The sequence below is a fragment of the Anolis carolinensis genome, unplaced genomic scaffold, assembly GCF_035594765.1.
Source record: "Anolis carolinensis isolate JA03-04 unplaced genomic scaffold, rAnoCar3.1.pri scaffold_8, whole genome shotgun sequence".
NCBI classification, from domain to species: Eukaryota; Metazoa; Chordata; class Lepidosauria; order Squamata; family Dactyloidae; genus Anolis; species Anolis carolinensis.
In genome coordinates, this window is record NW_026943819.1 from 14939806 (window position 1) to 14960741 (window position 20936).

The 20936-nt window shown below is 42.3% G+C and overlaps 2 protein-coding genes across 2 annotated transcripts in view; both read left to right on the forward strand.

Moving 5' to 3' along the window:
* The window catches only part of zmiz2 (zinc finger MIZ-type containing 2), a 98906-nt gene extending 92743 nt beyond the window's left edge, over nt 1-6163 (forward strand). The window contains exons 17-19 of the mRNA XM_008116018.3: nt 297-469; nt 2844-3107; nt 4278-6163. Of these exons, the coding sequence (XP_008114225.2) occupies nt 297-469; nt 2844-3107; nt 4278-4385 (545 nt within the window). The 3' untranslated portion in view covers nt 4386-6163. The remainder of the gene's footprint in view (nt 1-296; nt 470-2843; nt 3108-4277) is intronic.
* Nucleotides 6164-15855: 9692 nt separating this feature from the next.
* ppia (peptidylprolyl isomerase A) lies at nt 15856-20932 on the forward strand. The gene is made up of 5 exons (XM_003224199.4): nt 15856-16026; nt 19382-19412; nt 19514-19602; nt 20022-20194; nt 20618-20932. Exons 1-5 carry the CDS (start codon nt 15958-15960, stop codon nt 20751-20753), a joined length of 498 nt encoding a protein of 165 aa, XP_003224247.1. The 5' UTR covers nt 15856-15957; the 3' UTR covers nt 20754-20932.
* Nucleotides 20933-20936: the final 4 nt, after the last annotated feature.

A 20936-nucleotide genomic window follows, 5' to 3' on the forward strand; every position in this document is an offset into this window, starting at 1 on the left:
ATCAACATCCCACCCCCACAACATCCAGTGGAGACATACATGAACTCCCTGATCATATTCCATGCCTCTGAGGAAGGGGGCATAGGCCACAAAAGCTTGTATTTTAATAAAGCTGTTAGTCTTTAAAACTCTGCAGGACTCTTAGTATTTTCCTTCCACTGGAATCCAAAGTATCTGTACCATCTTTGTTCTTTGCAGTCTTGTATGGCGGGACAGTGGTGTCATCTCCATATTAATAAATACCGTGAAAGCTTGTGGCGTTAATGTTCCTAAAATACTTACATTTCTTTCTGCAGGTTCAAATTTTTCAGGCCCTGGAACTTTCCCAGATTCATTCCCTACTGTGAATCCTGGCACCCCGACATTAAGTGAATTCAACCAAGGACCTCCCCCAATCTCATACCAGTCCGACATTCCTAGCACCATGCTGACTCCTGAAAAGCCACCTGCTCCCTCCATCACTGGACAGGTCAGGAAGAATCTCTGCTTGGAGTGGGATAGGAAAAGGAGGGATGGGGGACGGGAGAAGGAAGAAGAGAAGAACAGCTGCCAAATTTCCTCAAGATCTCTACCTTACAGCTATCCAGCCCTTTTGATCTTCATAGATTTATATTAAGCCACTTAGATGATTTTCCCCCATAAAGAGAGAAGCATCTTGCCCCAGCAGCCTTAGAAGATACTTACCCTTGAAGGTTCCAAACATAAAGCCACCAGTCTTCAAGCATCTCGTACAGCAGTAATGTAGGAGACTGCAGATGTGGCCCATGTCTGTTAATAACAGATTGAAGGATACTGTGTGAGATATTCTGTATTAGCCACTATGGGGCACTGAAGAGCTGTCCATGAGCCTATGAAGGCATTCTCATTTTCTAGTTCCCATGGTTTTCAATAAGGGAAGCCATGGGGTTCCTCAAGTTTATTGGAGGAAGCCTCCAAAGCATATTAATAATAGAAAATGCTTTCCTATTTCTACTGCTTAATTATTCCTGTTCTGCTAGTCCTGTCCCCTAAGCTGAGAAGCTCCAGAGAAGTATTGGATGCATTGTGTTCTTAATTCACAGCAACATTTGAGATTTAAACACTCTTTCCCAAATTCTCTGCCTTGTGCCAAGACACTGCAACACAGTTCTGAAAACTAGGTGTTTGGGAAAGCAAGGCCTCTGCTTCTTGCATTTGTGAATAGCACTGCGCTTTTCAGCCCTAAGCAGCTTCTTCCTCTCTCTCTCTCTCTCTCTCTCTCTCTCTCTCTCTCTCTCTCTCTCTCTCTCTCTCTCTGCAGAAGGTCTTAAGTGGCTCATTCCCCTCTGATGCCCTCATCCTGTGCCTCTTAGCCCAGCGAAAGCATATTCAGTCTTCACATGAGCACATCATAGCTAAGCTCACAACACTCTGAGCGTTTGTGCTGTCTGGGGGGGGGTGGGGGGGATGTCCTACATATAGACACTGATAGAAGATATCATTCCCAATCTGTAATCAGTATGGAAGGAGATGAAATTACTGATGTGCTGACATCTCTAGCAGCCATTACATGCTGGATTTTCTTCTTCCTTTTACACTGCACGCTTGGAATGAAAATTTATTTTTATCACACTATAGCTTCATTCTGCCCGCTTCGAATGATAGGGACTGGATTCAGTTTTTCTGTACTACAGTAGAGTCTCACTTATCCAACACTCGCTTATCCAGCGTTCTGGATTATCCAATGCATTTTTATAGTCAATGTTTTCAATACATCGTGATATTTTGGTGCTGAATTCGTAAATACGGTAATTACTACAGAGCATTACTGCGTATTAAATTACTTTTTCTGTCAAATTTGTTGTTAAACATGAAGTTTTGGTGCTTAATTTGTAAAATCATAACCTAATTTGATGTTTAATAGGCTTTTCCTTAATCCCTCCTTATTGTCCAACATATTCGCTTATCCAACGTTCTTCCAGCCCGTTTTATGTGATAAGTGAGACTCTACTATATTTGTAAGTTGTACTATTATGGGGAAAACAGAAGACTCTCATTTGCGTGGACTATGGGCTGCTTAAGCCTGACACCAAGTTTAGAAATTGGGTAACATTTCGTAGGACACAAATTTTCTTCTCAGCTGTGAGATTTTTTTTCCTGTGAATAGAATCCGGCTATCTTGCATTGTTTTGAAAAACCTTTACATAGGCCTTTGACCAGCAGTGGGCTACATCTTTCCTTCTAATGGATGCAGTACGATTTCTTCTAGCTCATTGGGCACTGAGAGTGGCAGAGGGAAAATGTGTGCTCTCCCCTGAGGAAATGTGCAAGGAAATGTGAGGTCCATAAGAATGTGACCTAGAACCCTGTGCATGCTGACTGCGCTCTTGTTACTGGGCTGCAGCTTTTGCCTTACACCGTATATTTGCTTGTTCTCTAAAGCCCAGTGAGTTGTACCACATTGTCCCACAGAGAAAGGAACTATTGATTGTTGTGCAAGGATGCAGAATTCTGCCTTTCTTGCTTCTGTTTCATATGAAGCAGTAACACCATTTTCTCCCAGTTCAAAACTCAACACATAGTTCCTTTGTTGATGCAGCAAGTGTGAAGTAAGGGAAATGAAGTCTAGAGCACATTTGCTATTACTGCAACATGTAAAGCTGTCTGCAGTGCAGGTGTGTGATGTTTATTTTGAGAACAATGTATGGGATGAGGCAGTGGAACACAACCATGTGTGGAAAAGGGGTGTCAGACATGGGGGTTGTAAAGTGTAAGACGGCAGATGTTGTTAGTGTCTTTCTGATTATGGCCTGCACCAATCTAACATGCCCCATCCTGCAATGCTGCTTCTCAGTGCCTTTATGTTCTTGTTCTTTGTCACGCAGATGCCTCCGTCAAATAGGATGGAACCTTCTTCACACAATCCTGTGCAACAGGGGCTAAGCAACCTCAACCTTGGCAATCAACCAGGGCAGCAGCAGCAGCAGCAGCTCCACCATCGGAACCAACCCCCTCCCCAGTCACGGCAGCCTATGGGACAGTCAGGTCCAGCAGGCCAGGCACATGGAAGCCAGGACCTTGCCTTCAACCCAAGTACTGGGATGGGAGTGCCATCTGGGCCTGTGGAAGGGCCCGAGTCCTCCCTTGATGTGAGTAACCAGTTTTAATCTTCTTCTACTATCATTTCCATTTCACTTACTCTGATGGCTATGACCCAGACTAACAAAGATTGAGAAGCTTATTCATTTGGATTAGAACTCCCAGATTCCTCTCAGCAGCATTGACACTGGCAATGATGTTTGGGGAATTCTGGGAGCTGTAGTCCAGAAAACTGCAGCTCCCAGAATCTACAGGCTCTGTTAATCAGGCCTATGGTTTGCTGTACATTCCTTCTTGACAGGCAGCAGGCAGCCCTTATTGGATCAGTCCGTCAAGGAAAACTCTTACGTTTTAATCAGGAACATTTAAGCTTTTAGAGCAGTGATGAGAAATGTATGATGCTCCAAATATTATGGGAGTACAACTCTTATGAGCTATAACCAATAGTGAGGGATAGTAAGAACTTCACAAGCAACTGGAGGGCTGCAGTCAGCATCCCTGCTTTAGTATCCAAGTCACTCTCATGTCAAAGCAAGAGTTCAAATAAGTTTAGATGGCATGAACACACTACCTGAGATTCAGCCTCTCACAGTTCATGAAAAGTGACTGTGTGGCTATCTTGTAGTGCAAGTCTCCACAGAGTCATGAAACACAAGGAATCACTTGGCCCAATCATGTTCCCATAGGTTTGCTATAACAATAATATGGGCTGGAGACAAGCAATTAACACCACATTGAGCTCACTGGAAGCAAGATCGGATATAAACAAAGCTTAGAAATTAATATAAAAGTAAATAATAAATCCATAAATAATAAGGTCTTGGCTTCAGTATTAAATAGCAGATGGCAGGACACAAATACCTTCAGACTTCTGTTCTGTAAGTGATCTGTGAATGTTTCTGTTATACTTATTGGCCGTAATCCCCTATCACCCTCTGTATAGCTTAACTTGACATATACTTGACTATGCAATATAGAGGATACAAATGCTAAAGAGTTACCCAATTCTAATTCTCAGATACTAAGTTCACTTGCAGAGATCTAACCCCCTTGCAGCATTCTGGCTATTCTCTCGGATAATCATAAATGGGTTTTGCCGGTATTCTCCCCCATTCCAGTTAAAGAATGTATGTTTAATTCCATGAAATCCTTGAATGCTCTGTTAAGATGTGTTGCTCAAAGAGTTAACTCTTTTAAAAATTTTTGTCTTTTGCCCTCAGCTTCTTCCCGAGTTGACAAACCCAGATGAGCTGCTGTCTTACCTAGGCCCCCCCGATCTCCCCAATAACAGCAATGATGACCTGCTTTCCTTGTTTGAGAACAACTGAAGCCACCCATTGCAGAACACAGTCACCAAGCTCTGCACACCATATGCTCTCAACAACATGTCACATCTACACACACACAAACACATAACCCCACCATCTCCTAACATCCCAGACACTCATCCAGAGAGACACCTTGCCTCATATAATGGCAATGTCCAATGAGTCCTGCCAGTGAGACAGAACTGTTTGAAGGCAGCCCAAGGAACTTTGGTGATCATGTCATCATCCCATTTTGACCCAAATGGCCTCCAGCCTACCAAAAGGCTCCCATGGACCCTACGGCCGTTGGCTTTCGCCGCCTTGGAAATTCCTTTCTATGCAGGAAATAGAATGGTGGTGGTTCTGGAGAAGTAGTTGTGGGGAACATAATTCTTGAAGAATTAAATTTTTTATTCAGTTGCTCAGACCATGCCACAGTGCTCTCTCAGCCATAAAGCAGCTGTATTGTTTCTACTGATCCCGCCCCAAAGACATCCTGGAAACTCACAGTCAGGAAAGGAAGATGTGGAGCCAAATAGCTTCCGGTTATTTTAATAAAATTAACGGCTTTCCCCCATTTCCTCCTGCACATTAGTCTGGATCTTCATATTGGAGTGAGCAGCAACACTCTGAACATGTCAAGCTACTGGATTAAAGTGGCTGCTCTTGTTTTTTGTTTATTTTTTTGTTTCTGGTGGTGTGTGTGTATATATATACACATACACACACCAATGTTTTTAAAATCAGAAAGTTCCAAGTAAAGACAGAGGCTGACAGTATCAGAAAGAAATATATGGAGCTTGCTTGCTCTTGCATGTCACTGGACCTGCAGGCTTATGTCTGTCCAAACACCTTGTTTCAGAGATGGACATAGCAACTGCTCTCTTTTGGTTTTTGGTGGTTGGTTATTTTTTTGTTGTTTGATGGCTTCCAGCATCATGGATGTGCCAGAACAAACCCAAATCAGGATCAGAAAACCTGTCCTTTTCAGGATCAAGAAGCCCTCCCTCCTCCAAAGGTTTTTTTTCCTGTCAAAAGCCTTCCCAAGAGCTTGACCTGGATAACTCCCCCATCTCCATTTCTGCCCTTTGGATCTATAGCAGTAAAGAAGTGCGTCTCTGGCAAAAGAACCACAGTTCCTTTGACACAACTTGACATACTGTCTCCATCAGTTGCTGGATCCGTCTACAAGCACAACGTTGTAAATAATGTAGGAACACTAAAGAAAACATAAGTGAAGGTGGGGAGGAAAAGGAGGGGAAGGGAAGAAAAATATAGCAAGCGCATCACTCTGTTGTAGTCTCCAGGGCTTCAAATCCTTGGGACAAAAGTCCTCTGTATAAATGTGCATATGCTTCTTAGATTGTAATATAGACCATTCCATGTGGGGCTGTGAGCACCATCCAGAGACCCGATGCATTTAGCCATAGCCAGGGACTGTCCCTTGCATTTTGACATTTGTGTGTCCCACCAAAATAGGATCTGGATGCTGAGAATTAATGCATTTTAATCCAAGCCCCAGAAATTCAGTGCAACAAGTCAGTCCAAACCACTGTGTGTGTGTTGACCTGCCATTCCCTCCCAATCCCTCTCAGGAACCTACTTCAGTTGAGGTTAGGTTTGAGATGATAACAAAGAAATCCCAAAGTCTGTGAAGAATCAGACCCACTGCTCATGGCCAGGTTTCCTGAGGCAGGGAGTCCCTGTGTCCAAGTGCTGACAGCTCTGTTGAGTTTTGTGTATCTTGTTTCATTATTATATTAAAGGATTCTTTTTGGTGGGCCTCACCAAATAGCTTGCATAGTGTTGGTTTTGACATGCTTGCAATATCAAAGACAAATGTGTGGAACAAGGAGGGAATGCCGCTTCTCCCCCCCCCCTTTCTTGCTTCAGGGGTGTGCCATTAAGTTCTGAAAGAACTTGTCATGTTGTAAACCCAAGGCCTAAATTCCTAAAAACCAGTAGGGACTCATAGGGGTCAGGAATGATTGGCAATGTGATTTTAATTAGGAAACTGCCCTGACCTTCTGCACAATCTATCAGTTGTCTGCATCTCACCAAAAAAAGGCGGGGAGAGCTGGGAGCTCTAAAAGTGTGGAGTTTGTTGAATTTCTTGTTCTAAAATTCCCAGAATCCCACAGACTCAAGTAACTACCATTGAACCTATCCCAAGGTATTACACAGTTTATGATGGGTCAGGCTCCTTGTGATATATAGGGGAAAGGAAGTCTCAAAACAGGAAGAACTGAAAAAGTTGCATTAGACTTCTCCAACCATCTTGAGAAGAATCACCATTCGGTACCAGGTGGCCTGATTTACTTGCAGAAGGTCCCAGGTTAATTCCTGTGTGTGTGCCTTCAGGTAAAAGACCATATAGCAAATGAAAAAAGCTAATTTATTTTATTTATTTCCAGTATTTATATTCCGCCCTTCTCACCCTGAAGGGGACTCAGGATGGATCACATTACAATTAATTGATTAATTGGTTAATCAAGAAAAAACACAAAGCTGAATTTTGACATGACTAAATATGACTGCCAAAAAGGAAATTGAGAGGAACTAAAAGATCAAAGGAGTGTGGCATGGGAAGGATGAAGAATGAAAATCTGGTGGATTCTCACATGGCAAGGGAAACCTGAAAGGCCACTGTACATGGGGACATTTGAGCAAGATTACTCTTGCAGGGGTAGCAAATGAACCAAAAACAGGTGGGATGGGAGTTCCTGGTGAGATTTTGAAGCTCCGTGGAGTATGAGTTTGCAGGAAGGCTTAGATTATGAAATCCTTAATGGCTGAAATGTCCCCACAGACACTGTGACTATTTTCCACAGCAATGTGTGTGTGAAAGAGACAGGGAGGGAGGGAAGGGAATTGGCCCGCATAAGCATATTGAGCACCCAGAACCTGGAAATGTTTTGTGTCATTCTGAGAAAGGGTTCAGGCAGGCCTGTAGCCAGGATTTTGTTTCGGGTGGGGCTGGGATTTTGGGGGGTTTTTTTTTGGGGGGGGGGCTGAGTCTGAGCAAGAGAGGGTCTACCCTAGCAAACCTTTTGTATCGTTATCCCAATACCCCCATGCATATGGGATATATTGAGCATGGTGATCAGATCATGATATGAATAAACATAACAGTTTAAATAATAAATGTAAGGCCTTCTCACGAAACACCCTGAGAATTTGGGGAGGGGGCTGAAGCCCCTCAAGCCCCCTCCCCTGGCTCCATGCCTGGGTTCAGGGATCAAAGATATTGATGTTTTCTGAAACAACATTGCACTACGAAAGGAAGATCATACGAGTGGTCATCCTAAAAAGTGTAAGTGTGTAATAAATGCTTAGAGTGATAACAAATAGCTAGGCAGATAGATTTCCCCAAGTGAATCAAAGCTGATTTCCAGCTTATTCATCAACAATGACTGGAAAACGCTTTATTATTATCAGCATTAAGTATACTTGCAGATTCTGCAAACCACCTAGCCACTTTAATGGCATTAGCAGTTCACTACCAGTGTTTCCCCAGAGATGTTTAATCTTCACCATTTGTCTGCCTTCTTATTCAACCATATATGAATAATGATTGAGAGCTCTGAGAAATCATTTAGGTGATGGCTCAGCTCAGATCTCTATATATCCTTAAGCAGATGTAGCCACTAGGAATCTCATCCCTATTGTATTTGCTAGAATATCGTCACCATTGTCTTATTTCCCTATAACCTGTGTAATCTGTGAGCCTTCAGCGCAGGCAATACTAAGCATTCAGCAACCATGGGATGGGATGGAATGATTTACCAAGCCCAGAGTGCTATGCCATCCCATGACAGCACATGAAAGGATTCTTACCTCAGCATCAGTGATGGAACTGAAATGTCAATGTTGAGATTGTTCACAGTCTCAAACCAAACATTCAACAGTAGTTCAGTCTTCGGGGTTTTTTTTAATTATTCCCTTGGAGGACATCTATGCACATTTATCGTCTGCAGATCAGTCTGTACAGCAATTGAAGCCAACACCTCTGTGCTAGAGAGAAGACTGCATTACAGATAGATTGACTCGATCAAGGAAGTGATGGCCTTAAAAAGATGTTACCGTTCAAAACACATTTTTATAAATTATTGTCCAGGCATCCTATCTTGAAAGGCACATATCAGGTAAGTACAGCACTTCTGCATGCTGGGCATAATTGTGATTGAATTTGGCCAGTGCATATGGGAATTCCATTCAGTTTAAGTGTTTCAATAAGAACTATCCACAAATTTGTACATATCTTTAGAAATAGAATACAAAGAATTAGGATTTTAAAACAAATGAAGATGGGGAAACTTTTCTGCACATCGCAAACCACCAGCAAGCAGAAAGGTAAAAAGAGTCTGAAACAAACATCATGCTGTGCTGTGTCTTCTTTTCTTTTTAAATTGGTGCTGAAAGCTCCATTTCAATTAATTAAGAAAAATCTGTGGAGGGCAGAATGAAGTTGGCATTCTCTCATGGCCCTCTTGGAAAAGTGTTCACTGGGGAGCAGCTAACAAAAATCTCAGCCCAGCAGTCCAGTTGTCTTTGAGTCAGTAACATCATAAAATCTTGGCATCTGTTAGGTGGATTAAATCTGAAACTCACACATCACATACTAGGGCTGCTTGGCGCGCCTGACTGCAGTAGGCCACTATTCCCCCGAGGAACAGATGGCTACAATTCCACTTAAAGTGGCAGGTATAGGACTCATGCTTCTGCTTGGGGAAGTGGAGGGGTGGCCTCGAGGGAACAGGTGGGGGACATATGCTGTGCTCACTTTAGACAAGCCTAATTCCTAAGGATTATGTTTGCCTTCCTCTGAAAGCACAGCTGTAGCTCTTGAGGCACATTAAGACATCCTAGGAGCTGCCTTCGTCTCCCTGGTCCTTGTCTGCTGCACTTAATCAAGACGGAGAGCACTGGCTTCAAATCAAACTACACTACATAATGATCCCCACAGATAGCCATTTTGATTCTAAGGTGAAGAATAAGGGAACAAATAACTTCCACAGTTATTGTTAACTGCCACAAGTCTGACTTCGACTTAATCTAGTCATCTGGAATGCGGTGTCTCTCGTTTCCTGCTACCAAGCACATTATTGTCTTTTTACATAAGCTTTAGGCCAACTCCCCCTTTTTCCTCTTAAGATTTCTTCCTGCAAGGAATATCATTCACTGCTTCAGCCTGTCTCAAAGAGCAGACCCATTTGTCACCAAGAAAAGAAAATGGCCCTATTCCCAGTTCCTTGTGCAGTCTCTGGCCACTTCCGTTTTTAAGAAGCCTTTCCACTCTGCAGCTTGTGCTGTAGCAACACCTTAGTGTTATCTAAGGACAGCCACGCTAAAACAGTGAGGCACTGCCTGGTAGCTTCTATCACTCAGCCCAGAGCATGTAGCATTGCTGAGAAAAGCTTTTAGTGTTACTCAAACATTTGCCACTCTGACTAATTAAAAATAAGACTTGACCAAATCAGTGAATATTCCTTTCTCCCAGACATAGAGATTACTTTGTGGCAGGATAATGCCATTATGCTTGCACCACAGTGCCACAGCTCTCCAGATTCATTGCTAGGAGGGCAGAGTTCTTAGCCAATTTCATACTATATCACTTTTGTTAACATCCCACATGATTATTGCATTGGGAATGCAGCAACCAAATGTAACACCCCAACACACAAAAGCAGAATTGGTCCATGACTCTCAGTGCTGCTTAAAAGACAGCGAGCCCTATCTTTTCTAGGCCAGTATGTGTAGTGGTGTCAATACTGATATGGGACGTGGAAGATCAAGATTCAAGTCAACCTAGTAGGTGACTTCTGACCAGTCTGTTTCAGCTTGACCTAACCCATAGGGTTGTTGTGAAGCTGAAGTGGGTGATCTCACTGAAGGAAAGGCAAGACATGAACGCAAAAGCTAAATGGTCCTTTCGAAAAGGGTTCCCGTTAACGACTATCAGGGTACTATGTTGCATTTTACTGCAGGGAGAACTCCTCTATCCTTACACTTGCACACTCACATCATCTCCAGCAGAGATGCCCACATCTTTTACTGAAAAAATAAAACAAGAAAAGAAAATGTAAATGCATATTGCACTGGGAAATGCATAATGCAGGCTGTGGCAGGCTGTATCTTGGCATATTACCAGAAACCTGAGAAGCTAGGGCATATGCTATCCTTGAATCGTCTGTATATCAGTGGCTAAGACATGGGAATAACTATAAGAAATAATGCAAAAGAGCACACAGCTGCTAGTTTTGCACAAACACCACTTCCAGTTTTAACACCTGGCAAACTAGGGCTATTTTTTTATCTTCAAAACTTGTTTTATGCCTAATGGTCATTGGAAAAACCAAATAGTTGTGGCCATCACAGCTTTGATGGCGATCAATGTTTTCTGTTGATTATATGCCATTTTATATTCCATAGTAGTTCAAGGGAATTATTCATAATGGCATGTGACTATAATAAAAATCTCAGATGGGCTCATGTGACCACAAGATAATTTGATACCTCTGGGGAATAGATGAATTTGAGGCCTAGAAGAGGGATCATGCAGCCTCTGGAATGGCCTTTTAAGTGCCCTTTAATTCTTCATGCAGTTCTCTTTAAAGTATATAAAGATATACGGGGAAAATGAGCGGGTGACAACAATGTAAGTGTGCTTCCATGTCAGATGCATCCTAGAATAATTGTTATCATGAAGTAAGATTAATCTTGGGCAGCAGACGGCTTGTCGGAATAGGCAGCCAATTGCTCAGTGTTGTATTTCCATTGCCAGAGAACAAGGAAAGCTAATAACGGGTTTTTCTGCAAATAGGTAATTTGGCTGGTTCCTCGTGCTATGTGGGGAGAGAGGCAAGAATGACCAAAAACCTTGCACTGTTTGAAATTAATTTATTGTTTATGAAATGAATGGTACATGTGAGGATGAAATCAAGTTTCTGAGGCAAATATCAAATATGTCAGACTTATTGTTGTAGTGATTCTTATCACTCTAAAGAGCATTTAACTCTGCAGTGTGTTAACTATTTACAGTTACTATTTCATTCATCACTAGGCATCTTCTTCTGTTCCTTTGGAAGTCAAGCACTTTGAGTTTGGAGCTTGGAGGACACCATTTGCGCCTCCACTTGGGGCTTGGGACAGCCGTTGATGTTTTTAAAGAAAACAAAGCATTCTGAAACTGACTTTGTACAATGGACAGAATGATGTCTTATTAACCATTGTCAAGAAACCAGTCTAGAAACAGGTGAGCGTCTAGAAAATCTGGGGTGCATCATTTCTACCCATTCTCTCCGTTGCATTTTAAAGTCCTTACTCTTCTTATTCATGTCATGTTCTCAGTGCATTTTAACTGCATTGGAATTGTCAGCCTTTGATTCTTTATAGAAAGAGGAGAATGGGAATAGAAATAGTGAGTCCCTTGAAAGAATTGTGTATTAAATAAATGTAATAAAAACAAGTGCCATGACGTACATATATACAAGAAGACATATTTAAAATAATCAGTTTAATGTATAGTTAATAAATACTACAATGATAATTTTAACAACAACAATCCAGATACAAAGAAAAGTATCTTATAAAAATGAATTTTAAAACATAACTGGAAGTCTTGTCCCATTTCTAAATTAGGAATAATTCACTTTAGGCAAGAACTGTATATCTTTCCGCTGCAGTCCCCAAATACAATTTTCGCACAGCTGCCATAGATGACAGGCTGCTTCTACTCACAATTTCCCTTATTTTTGTGGAGGTAAACATGTACAGCTACAGAATGCTGTCACTTTGTATCAGAGAATCGAAAAAATGGGCTATTTTTAGAAGCTCACTTCAGCATAGGAGCTTTGCAAGGTACCCTGATGCTGCACAAAAAGCAATAGAAGGGGTATTGCCTCATTTCTTCTTAGCTGAGTCTGATAACAACAAACATGGAAATCTCTGACTCATGATTGCATATCCCCACAAGGTTATTTAATTAAATCCATTGAAGAATTTAGTAATTAACTTCCTCTTCCATTAAAAAACAACATAAAAGTTTTTTCAAGAACACATTTAATTATTTTATTGGTTTCATATTTTTATTAGGATGTTATTTTGTATGGTGTGTTTTAATGTTTTAGTTATTGTATTTAAGGTTAGTTATCTTGATCATTAATTCGACTAGAAAGCCAGGATAGGCATACAGTGAATTAAAGATATTTACCCAAAGTAAAATAAGCATATTGAAACTGTTTATGAATCTGACATTCACCTGGAATGTTTTGGAAATTCATATATTTCATACAAAAAACAAAGGGAAAAGGCAGGGTCTTTACTGCAACAATGCAGTGTTATTACTTGAGTTATGGGAACATTATCCCATACAGGAAAGTAGGACTCATGCTTCTGCTCTCACTTTGGCCAAAGCAGCCATCTCCCCTTCCCTGCAAAACACTAGGTCACCTATATATAAAACTGCTGCCTGTGCTGAAAAAACGCCTAAATCAGCAAAGCAGAAAAGAGAAAAAAAATCTAAAGATGATCAAACTGCTAGAACAGCAGCTAAAGAGCAACAAAGTCAAAGGGAGGAACAAAAGGTGCAACATACAATAAGCACAATTAATGAGCTATTCTTCCATCTGAGTTCAGCGAAATACTATTTGTACTTAATTCTGGTGTTTGCACTTCTTGTAAAAATCATCCAGTTCAAAGAAGATAATATGGATTATCTGCTTTGATAATCTGGATTATATGACAGTGTAGAAGGGGCCTAAATTACTGGTAAGAGCCAAGAAATCTTGATTTGAAGAAGTGGTTCCCGGATATTGTTGAATTTCAGTTTCCAATAGTATACTTGCTTTGCTTTCAAAAATGGATCCCTCTGCTTCCATCAGAAGTAGCAATACACAAACACTTCTAAAACCTGGTCTGAAAAACCACCCAAGTTAAGAACAAGACAGGTTCTATAGGTTTGTTCTTAGGCTGAATTTGTTTGTAAGTTGGAACAAATATGCATATACATTTATAAATACATACATACATGCATGCATATAAAAGCTCTGGATGACATAGGGAAAGGTTAATACCTCTCTGGTGTTCACTTTGCTGTCTGTGTCCCAGTTCAGAAGATTTCACCTCACTTTCTGTCCCTATGATAATTGGATTTTGTAAGATTTGTCTTGTTGAGGAAATAAGGATTGGTGAAAATGCTTCAGTGTAGACTCCTTTTTCCCATTATAACTCTTTCGGGAGTGAATTTCCTTTCTTAGGGATAGATTTCCTTCACTTCCTGTTGTCTCACCCTCTTTACTGGGAGTCGTTTGTAAATCGGATGTTTGTAACCCAGGGACTGCCTGTATGTGTGTGTGTATACACATGCACGCACATACATTTGCAGCCACAAAAAGCCACAGCTGGAGGGAAGAAAACATACATTTTCCTGGTACTAGGTACCAAAGTACACCAACGAATATTGGCTATAAGATGTTTTCACTTTCTCAAACAGCTTTTAGGGATTAGTATGCCCTATACGCTTCGGGTCCAACCTATCTTCGAGACCGCATCTCCTTTTATAAACCGTTGTGAGCTTTAAGATCTGCCAGGGATCCCAACTCCATCTCAAATGTGGTCGGTGGGGACGAGAGAGAAAGCCTTCTCAGTAATGGCCCTCCGGCTTTGGAATGCCCTCCTGAAGATCAGGTAGCCCCCTCCCTTCAGGCTTTCTGGACACAACTGAAAACATGCTTTTTTGATCAAGCTTTTGGACCATGATTACCATCTTACTCACTAAACCTGAAGCCTTGGTGATTGATTCCGTTTGTACTGTATGGACTAAGTCAGTACACAGCCTGTTATACCTGCAGCTTTGAAACATTGTTGGATTTTAATCAGTAGGGTTGTATGTTATTTTATGCAATTATTGTTTTGTGAATTTGTTATTGTTTTGTTATGTATTTTATTGTATTTTGTGTGTTGTGCACTATTGTGTGCTTTTTGTGAGCCACTCTGAGTCCCTTTGTGGAGATAGTGGTGGGGTACAAATAAAGTTTTTATTATTATTATTACTATTATTATAAGGGGAGGCAGTATATCTGAAGGTCTCAAGTTCACTAATACTGAAGTGACCGGTTTGAAATCCAAATGCAACATCACAGATAGCAGAAGGGTGAATGTATCCTGCAACACAAGGGCCAGTATAAATTCAGTTGCAGTGACAGGTCTCCTTTCTTCAGGAGCAAATGCACCTGACACTCCAGTCAAAAAATGTGTGAGATATGTCTACCTCTGTGCCAAACATACCACCCAAAGATGCTGTGCCCATGCAATCCAAGACAGCAGTCATGAACAAGCAATGGATGAACAAGGAATGAATGAGCTTTGGAGGCATAATCCAAACAGGTAAAAATGCATCCACCCTAATCGCAGATCACATCCCCAGGGCAGATGTTGAGAAGGCAGATACTGCCAGGTGATATGAATCAGTTTTGGGCCTGGGCTGGAAAGGCCTGCACTCAAACCAACATTGAGTCATGAATCCTCCATTGGGGAACCTTTCACCAGCCTCAGCGCACCTAACATACCTCACCAGACTGTTGTGAAGACAAAAAAAGATGGGAAAGTGGTACACTTCCCTGAATTGTTGATATAAATTTATATCGTAATCTGAAACATCTGGAAAATCAAAGAGCCTTTAATATCTGATCTCACAACCTCTGAGGATGCCTGCCATAGATGTGGGCGAAACGTCAGGAGAGAATGCTTCTGGAATATGGCCATACAGCCCGGAAAAATTGCCGCAACCCAGGCTACATGTAGAATCACAGAGTTGGAAGAGACCTTATGGCCCAACCTGTGCAACCTCCTGCCAAGAAGCAGGAAATCGCATATATAAAATACATATAGTAAAATGTATTTTAATATATGCATTTTATTGAATGTGTTTTAGGATGGTGATGTATTTTGACTGTAAATAGAGAGGCGGGTAACAAGTACATTATTAGTATTGTTATTAATGCTGTTCTCCTGTGGTCACATAATCAAGAGTCGGAAGAGACCTCAACAGCTTACACGTATGTGCTTTGAAGTGGTGCAGGGCCTTTCCGCGGCCTAACATCCGGGCCACTCCTTTTGCGTTCTCTGAGGGCACTGGGATCCCACGTCTCCTTACTTAGGAAGCGCTGTAGCCGAAGACAAGAGGCCGAGGCCCTTTTCCTGCCGCCATTCGGCCTCCCTCCTTCTCAAGTGAAAAGCCAGCGCAGATCTCTCGCGGCTTCCCGCCTCTTGCGGAGAGACACCGCCCTTTTTCCTCACAGAGGCGCGGGGCTCGAAGAAGCCACCCTCGGCCCCGATAAGAACCTCTGATTGGCTGGAGCCCCTTTCATTCTTCTCTGGGGCTTCTGATTGGCTGGAGGCTCTTTCACTCGCTGCACGTCCCTCGCCGCTATTGGCAAGCGTGGGCGGAGGCGGGGACTCGCAACCGCTGGCTCTATATAAGGTGCGGCGAGCGCCCTCTTGTCTTTCTCCCTTCCGCAGGGCTGGTCGGTGTCGGGCTTTGTGTGTCTCCCTTCCATCTCTTTCTGAGTCTTAACTTGAAGGCATTCCCATCATGGCGAACCCAGTGGTCTTCTTCGACATCGTTGCCGGTGACGATCAGTTGGGGCGCGTCACCTTCGAGGTAAGGAAGGCGGGGGAGTGACGGTTGGAGGGGGCACTGAGGAGAATTCTGGAGGAGGGAAAGGCCGCCATTTCCTGTCAGGGAGGAAGGGAGAGAGAGAGAGCGCAGCGGGGCCATTTTGGGATCTTCTGATGGCAATGAAAAGGAAGGAGGGGGAATAAGGCGCGCGGCCTTCTCTGCGGGGCGGGGGCGGGAAGGGGGAGCTCAGCCTCACTGCGGCGCGGAAGGAGGTGCGCGCGCAGCTTTCTCCTCCACGTGGCCCGCCCTCGAGCGGGGAGGAAAAGGGAGGCCCAAGCCCGCCTTGCCTTGCCTTTCCTCCTCCGCCTCCCCCCCCTCCCGCCGCATCCTTTGTCTTCTGCTGCGGCCTGCCTGCATATATCCCTATGCGATTCCTACCTTTAGGAGTCTGATAATTGTAGAGCAGGCATGGGCCAACTTGAGCCCTTCCTCCAGGTGTTTTGGGCTGCAACTCCCACCATTCCTAACAGCCCCAGGCCCTTTCCTTTCCCCCCTCAGCCGCTTAAGCGGGCCTGAGGCTGTTAGGAAAGGTGGGAGTTGCAGCCCAAAACACTTGGAGGGAGTGCCCAAGTTGGCCCATGCTTGCTGTAGATGATAATGATAGGAGAGGTTTTCTGCCGTGAATTTGCCTCCCCATAGCCTTGTCCCTGCCCACTGGCCTTTTAATGCAGTTAATAATATAGTAGTATTACAGTAGAGTCTCACTTAATCCAAGCCTCGCTTATCCAAGCTTCTGGATTATCCAAGCCATTTTTGTAGTCAACGTTTTCAATATATCGTGATATTTTGGTGCTAAATTCGTAAATGCAGTAATTACAACATAACATTACTGCGTATTGAACTACTTTTTCTGTCAAATTTGTTGTATAACATGATGTTTTGGTGCTCAATTTGTAAAATCATAACCTAATTTGATGTTTAATAGGCTTTTCCTTAATCCCTCCTTATTATCCAAGATATTCGCTTATCCAAGCTTCTGCCGGCCTGTTTAGCTTGGATAAGTGAGACTCTGCTGTATTATAAAATTCCTTTCCAGACCACCCTCTTTCCCCAGAGGGATTCAGGCGGTTAACATACATATAAAACAGCAAACATCCAGTGCCACAACTGCATCACTTAATAATAATTTTATTTTTGTACCCTGCCTCCATCTCCCCAAGGGGACTCGAAGCGGCTTACATGGGGATGAGCCCAGTCAATATCATAGAATATAATCACATTAAAATACATGCACAGTGTCATAAAACAGAATAAAATAACAATTATAAACAGCATAGCAGTTGTGATAGAATAAAATATCAAAAAGTATAAAATCACATATTTTATAATAAAAAAATCCAGGTCAGAAAGAACAATACATTTAAACGTAACAGTCAGTAAAAACATGATTGCACAGAGTGTATACCCGGACCAAATTAAAATGACCAAATTGCAGAAGATGTTCGGCATTTGTTGTAATTCCTCTTAGATCATATAAGGTGACTGTTATGTTAATCCTCTCTGTATGCTAAGGTGCATAGATGTGTCTTCAACTGTCTTTCTTAAGGGAGAGGAGGGTGGGGACCATTTTTATTTCTTTAGGGAGAGATTTCCAGAGGCGAAGGGATCACATAGAAGTTCTCATTCCCACCAGCCATGTTTGTAAAGGGGGGGGCAGGGCTTCTTCCACTGACTGAAGTGCCCAAGATGGTCTGTACAGGAAGTTGCAATTTTGACAAATAGCCTCAACCCGAACCGTTTAGAGCTTTATTGGTAAAGACCAGCACTTCGTATTTAGCTCAGAAACAGACTGGCAGCCAGTGGAGTGCCGCCACATGGGAGCAGTTATCTCCTTGTGTGGAGCTCCAGTTAGTAACCTGCCTGCTGATCTTTGAACTAGCTGTAGTTTCCAAACTGTCTTCAAAGGTAGCCCCACATAGAGAATTGCAGTAGTCCAAACAGGATGTGACCAAGACATGGACTACCATGGCCAAATCAGTTCAAACAGTTTCAGACTTAACAGGCAGGCGACCGGCTCCTGCCAAAGCATACGAAAGGAAGCCCTTCATGCCCCTCTGGAGTTTGTGTGATTTCCAGCCAGGCCTTAAAGTGCTCCAGCTTTTCCTATGGAACTAACCCTCTGCACAGTGAAAGCACTTAATTCAACACTGGTTTTAAACTGCATTAAATAGTTTAATCTGTCCTCAAGTGTAAGTGAAGTGCAGAGCCCGGGAAAGTGCCCCCATTTTGATCCATGATGAGATCAAGAGAAGCAAATGTGGGTTTCATGGGGCCGTTTGAGGGGATGCCTGCTGCTGCATGTCAGATGACGCATTTCAGGGCGCAGTACATGGTGTTGCTCCAGAGCCTGTTAACAAGCATTCTCAAAATTGTACAAGTTAGGAAGCTGTGGCATTCATTTGATAGAAATGAATTGGTAAAGATCAGGTTTGGGTGACATAGAATCATCCCTTCTGTTCTTTCAGTTCTGCAACAACAACAAGGCATGGTCTGATACTATATAGGCGCTATCTACACAAGCCATTTAATTCAGTTTGAAGGTAGCTTCGAACTATCATAGTCGGACAACAAACTCGCAAAAGAAAGCCCTTAAAGTGGATAAATGTTCTTTGGTTTGCCATCCGAACCTCAAATTGGTTCCAGGATATGTAGAGCAGAATATTTTCTCCCAAATGTCAGGTGGCTTTTAAGTTTTTCCTTATAATTGTATGTTATTTATCTAGTCCCAGCAAAAGTACCAGATTGTGCCTGACCCTGGAACCTAAGCAGGGTCAGATTTGGTTAGTATTTGGATGGCAGACTACCATGGCGTGACAAACTCTGTCTCAAAAGAGAAACTGGAAAAACCACCTCTGAGTATTCTTTGCCTAGGAAAATCCTATGAAGTTGAAGGAGTGGGGGCTGCCAAAAAGCAATAGGCGACATGAGGGGGTTGATGCCTCATTCAGAGATTCTGTTTACTAGAGCTCCTTCTAGACTCCATCTTAAGCCTGAAGTTGTAAGAGTGTTGTGCTAGTTGTCTTTTGTACCTTAAATCAATTGAGTGGATTATAGCTTGTATAAACATTAACACTCTCAGATAGTTGTAAGATTTTAGTAGAGTTGACTAAATGGACTTCGAGAGTTGTTAGTTGCTATGAACAGAATTTGGAGGCAGACACTGGAATATGAATATTAATTGTATAGAAGTTCTTAATTTGAATAGATGTGTTTTGACTATGCAAAAATAATGGCAGAGGGAATCACAAATCAATGAATATTGGAACAGATATTTTGGAAATGAGCACTCTCAAGTTGAATATGGCATTAACAAATGTCTCGCTTTTTTGCCTCACAGCTGTTTGCAGACAAGGTTCCCAAGACAGCAGGTTTGTAATTGACAGTCTCAATTTGTTGCCATGTTAGCTTAAAACTTGAGTTGTCAGCCACCTAAGCAAATGTCCTGACTTATGTCTGGCTTTGATTTCAGAAAATTTCCGTGCTTTGAGCACTGGGGAGAAAGGCTTTGGATACAAAGGCTCCTGCTTTCATAGAATCATTCCTGGATTTATGTGTCAGGTACATAGTATATATTGATGTTCAATAACTTGTGGGAGAATAAATGTATTTTAGGCCCTCCACTTTCATGGGGGCTAGGAGTGTAGGACTCTTGCGAAAGAAGGGAAATTGCCAATTAAAATGTGTTTTTTTTTAACTTGTAGGAATCAGTGTGACTCAGTGGTTATCATCCAAACATTGACCCATGGAGTCACACTGGATGAACCCATATTAAACTCTGGAAAATAAAACCTGCAAAAGTTAAGACACTCAAGTGTAGATGGTACACTGAATTTTATCTTCAACCTTGCTAGCATTGTATTGTGTAATAACTAGAGATAAACAGAATTCCAAAAACCTAATGTTAAGTTTTAGTGCTCGGTTAACATTGCTTCACCCAGCATCTAGTTTCAGCAGTATGTATCTTGTTTTTTTGACAGGGTGGTGACTTTACCCGCCATAATGGAACAGGGGGTAAATCCATTTATGGCGAGAAATTCCCCGATGAGAACTTCCTCCTCACGCACACAGGCCCTGGCATCTTGTCTATGGCAAATGCTGGACCCAATACAAATGGGTCTCAGTTCTTCATCTGCACTGCCAAAACCGATTGGTGAGTATTTTTTGCTTGAGGGTTCATTTGCAAAGCAGGAGTTACTTATAGATGGCTTTCAGTTTAAGCAACAATGTGTATGCCTGAAATAGAATATTATTCTCTTACCTGAAGTTTAAACCTGTAGCCCTCCAGGTATTTTGGACTTCAGCTCCCAGAATTCCTGGTCATTGAATGTGCTGGGAAGGGCTTTTGGGTGGTTGAGGCACAAACACCTTGGAGGACTACATGATTGACACCTTTGCCATAGGTTATCTGAATCTTACAAGGGCAGTTAATGCTTGTTGCATTTAGTTGGGAATCTTTTGAGTTTTACCAAAATGGAAGCCCTCGAAAGTGAATTTGAAACAGCTTGATGGAATCACAAGCTATTCTAGATTAAAAATGATGTGCACAGGTGCCCTAATTTATCTAACTTCTTAGGTTGGATGGGAAACACGTGGTCTTTGGCCGTGTGAAAGATGGGATGAATATTGTGGAAGCCATGGAGCGCTTTGGATCAAGAAATGGCAAGACAAGCAAGAAGATCACCATCTCTGACTGTGGGCAGCTGTCATAAAATTCCTTTTGTCTTAACAATCAACCATTCCTTCTGTAGCCGGGGTTAGTCCCCTGTAATCCTTGTGCTCCTGGTTTACTGCTGGTTTTCTATTGGGTTTCAATTTCTGCTTCCTCACAAGTCCTACTGGACTGAAGACAACGTTGTTTGCAAAACAAAATAAAACAAATTAAATCACATGCT

What these genes read in the sequence shown, in the direction of transcription:
- ppia (XM_003224199.4), top strand. Translation starts at nt 15,958, where the DNA reads ATGGCGAACCCAGTGGTCTTCTTCGACATCGTTGCCGGTGACGATCAG. An exon ending in TGGGGCGCGTCACCTTCGAG is followed by an intron (nt 16,027 to 19,381) that starts GTAAGGAAGGCG and finishes TTTGCCTCACAG; the next exon opens with CTGTTTGCAGACAAGGTTCC. An exon ending in CAAGGTTCCCAAGACAGCAG is followed by an intron (nt 19,413 to 19,513) that starts GTTTGTAATTGA and finishes CTTTGATTTCAG; the next exon opens with AAAATTTCCGTGCTTTGAGC.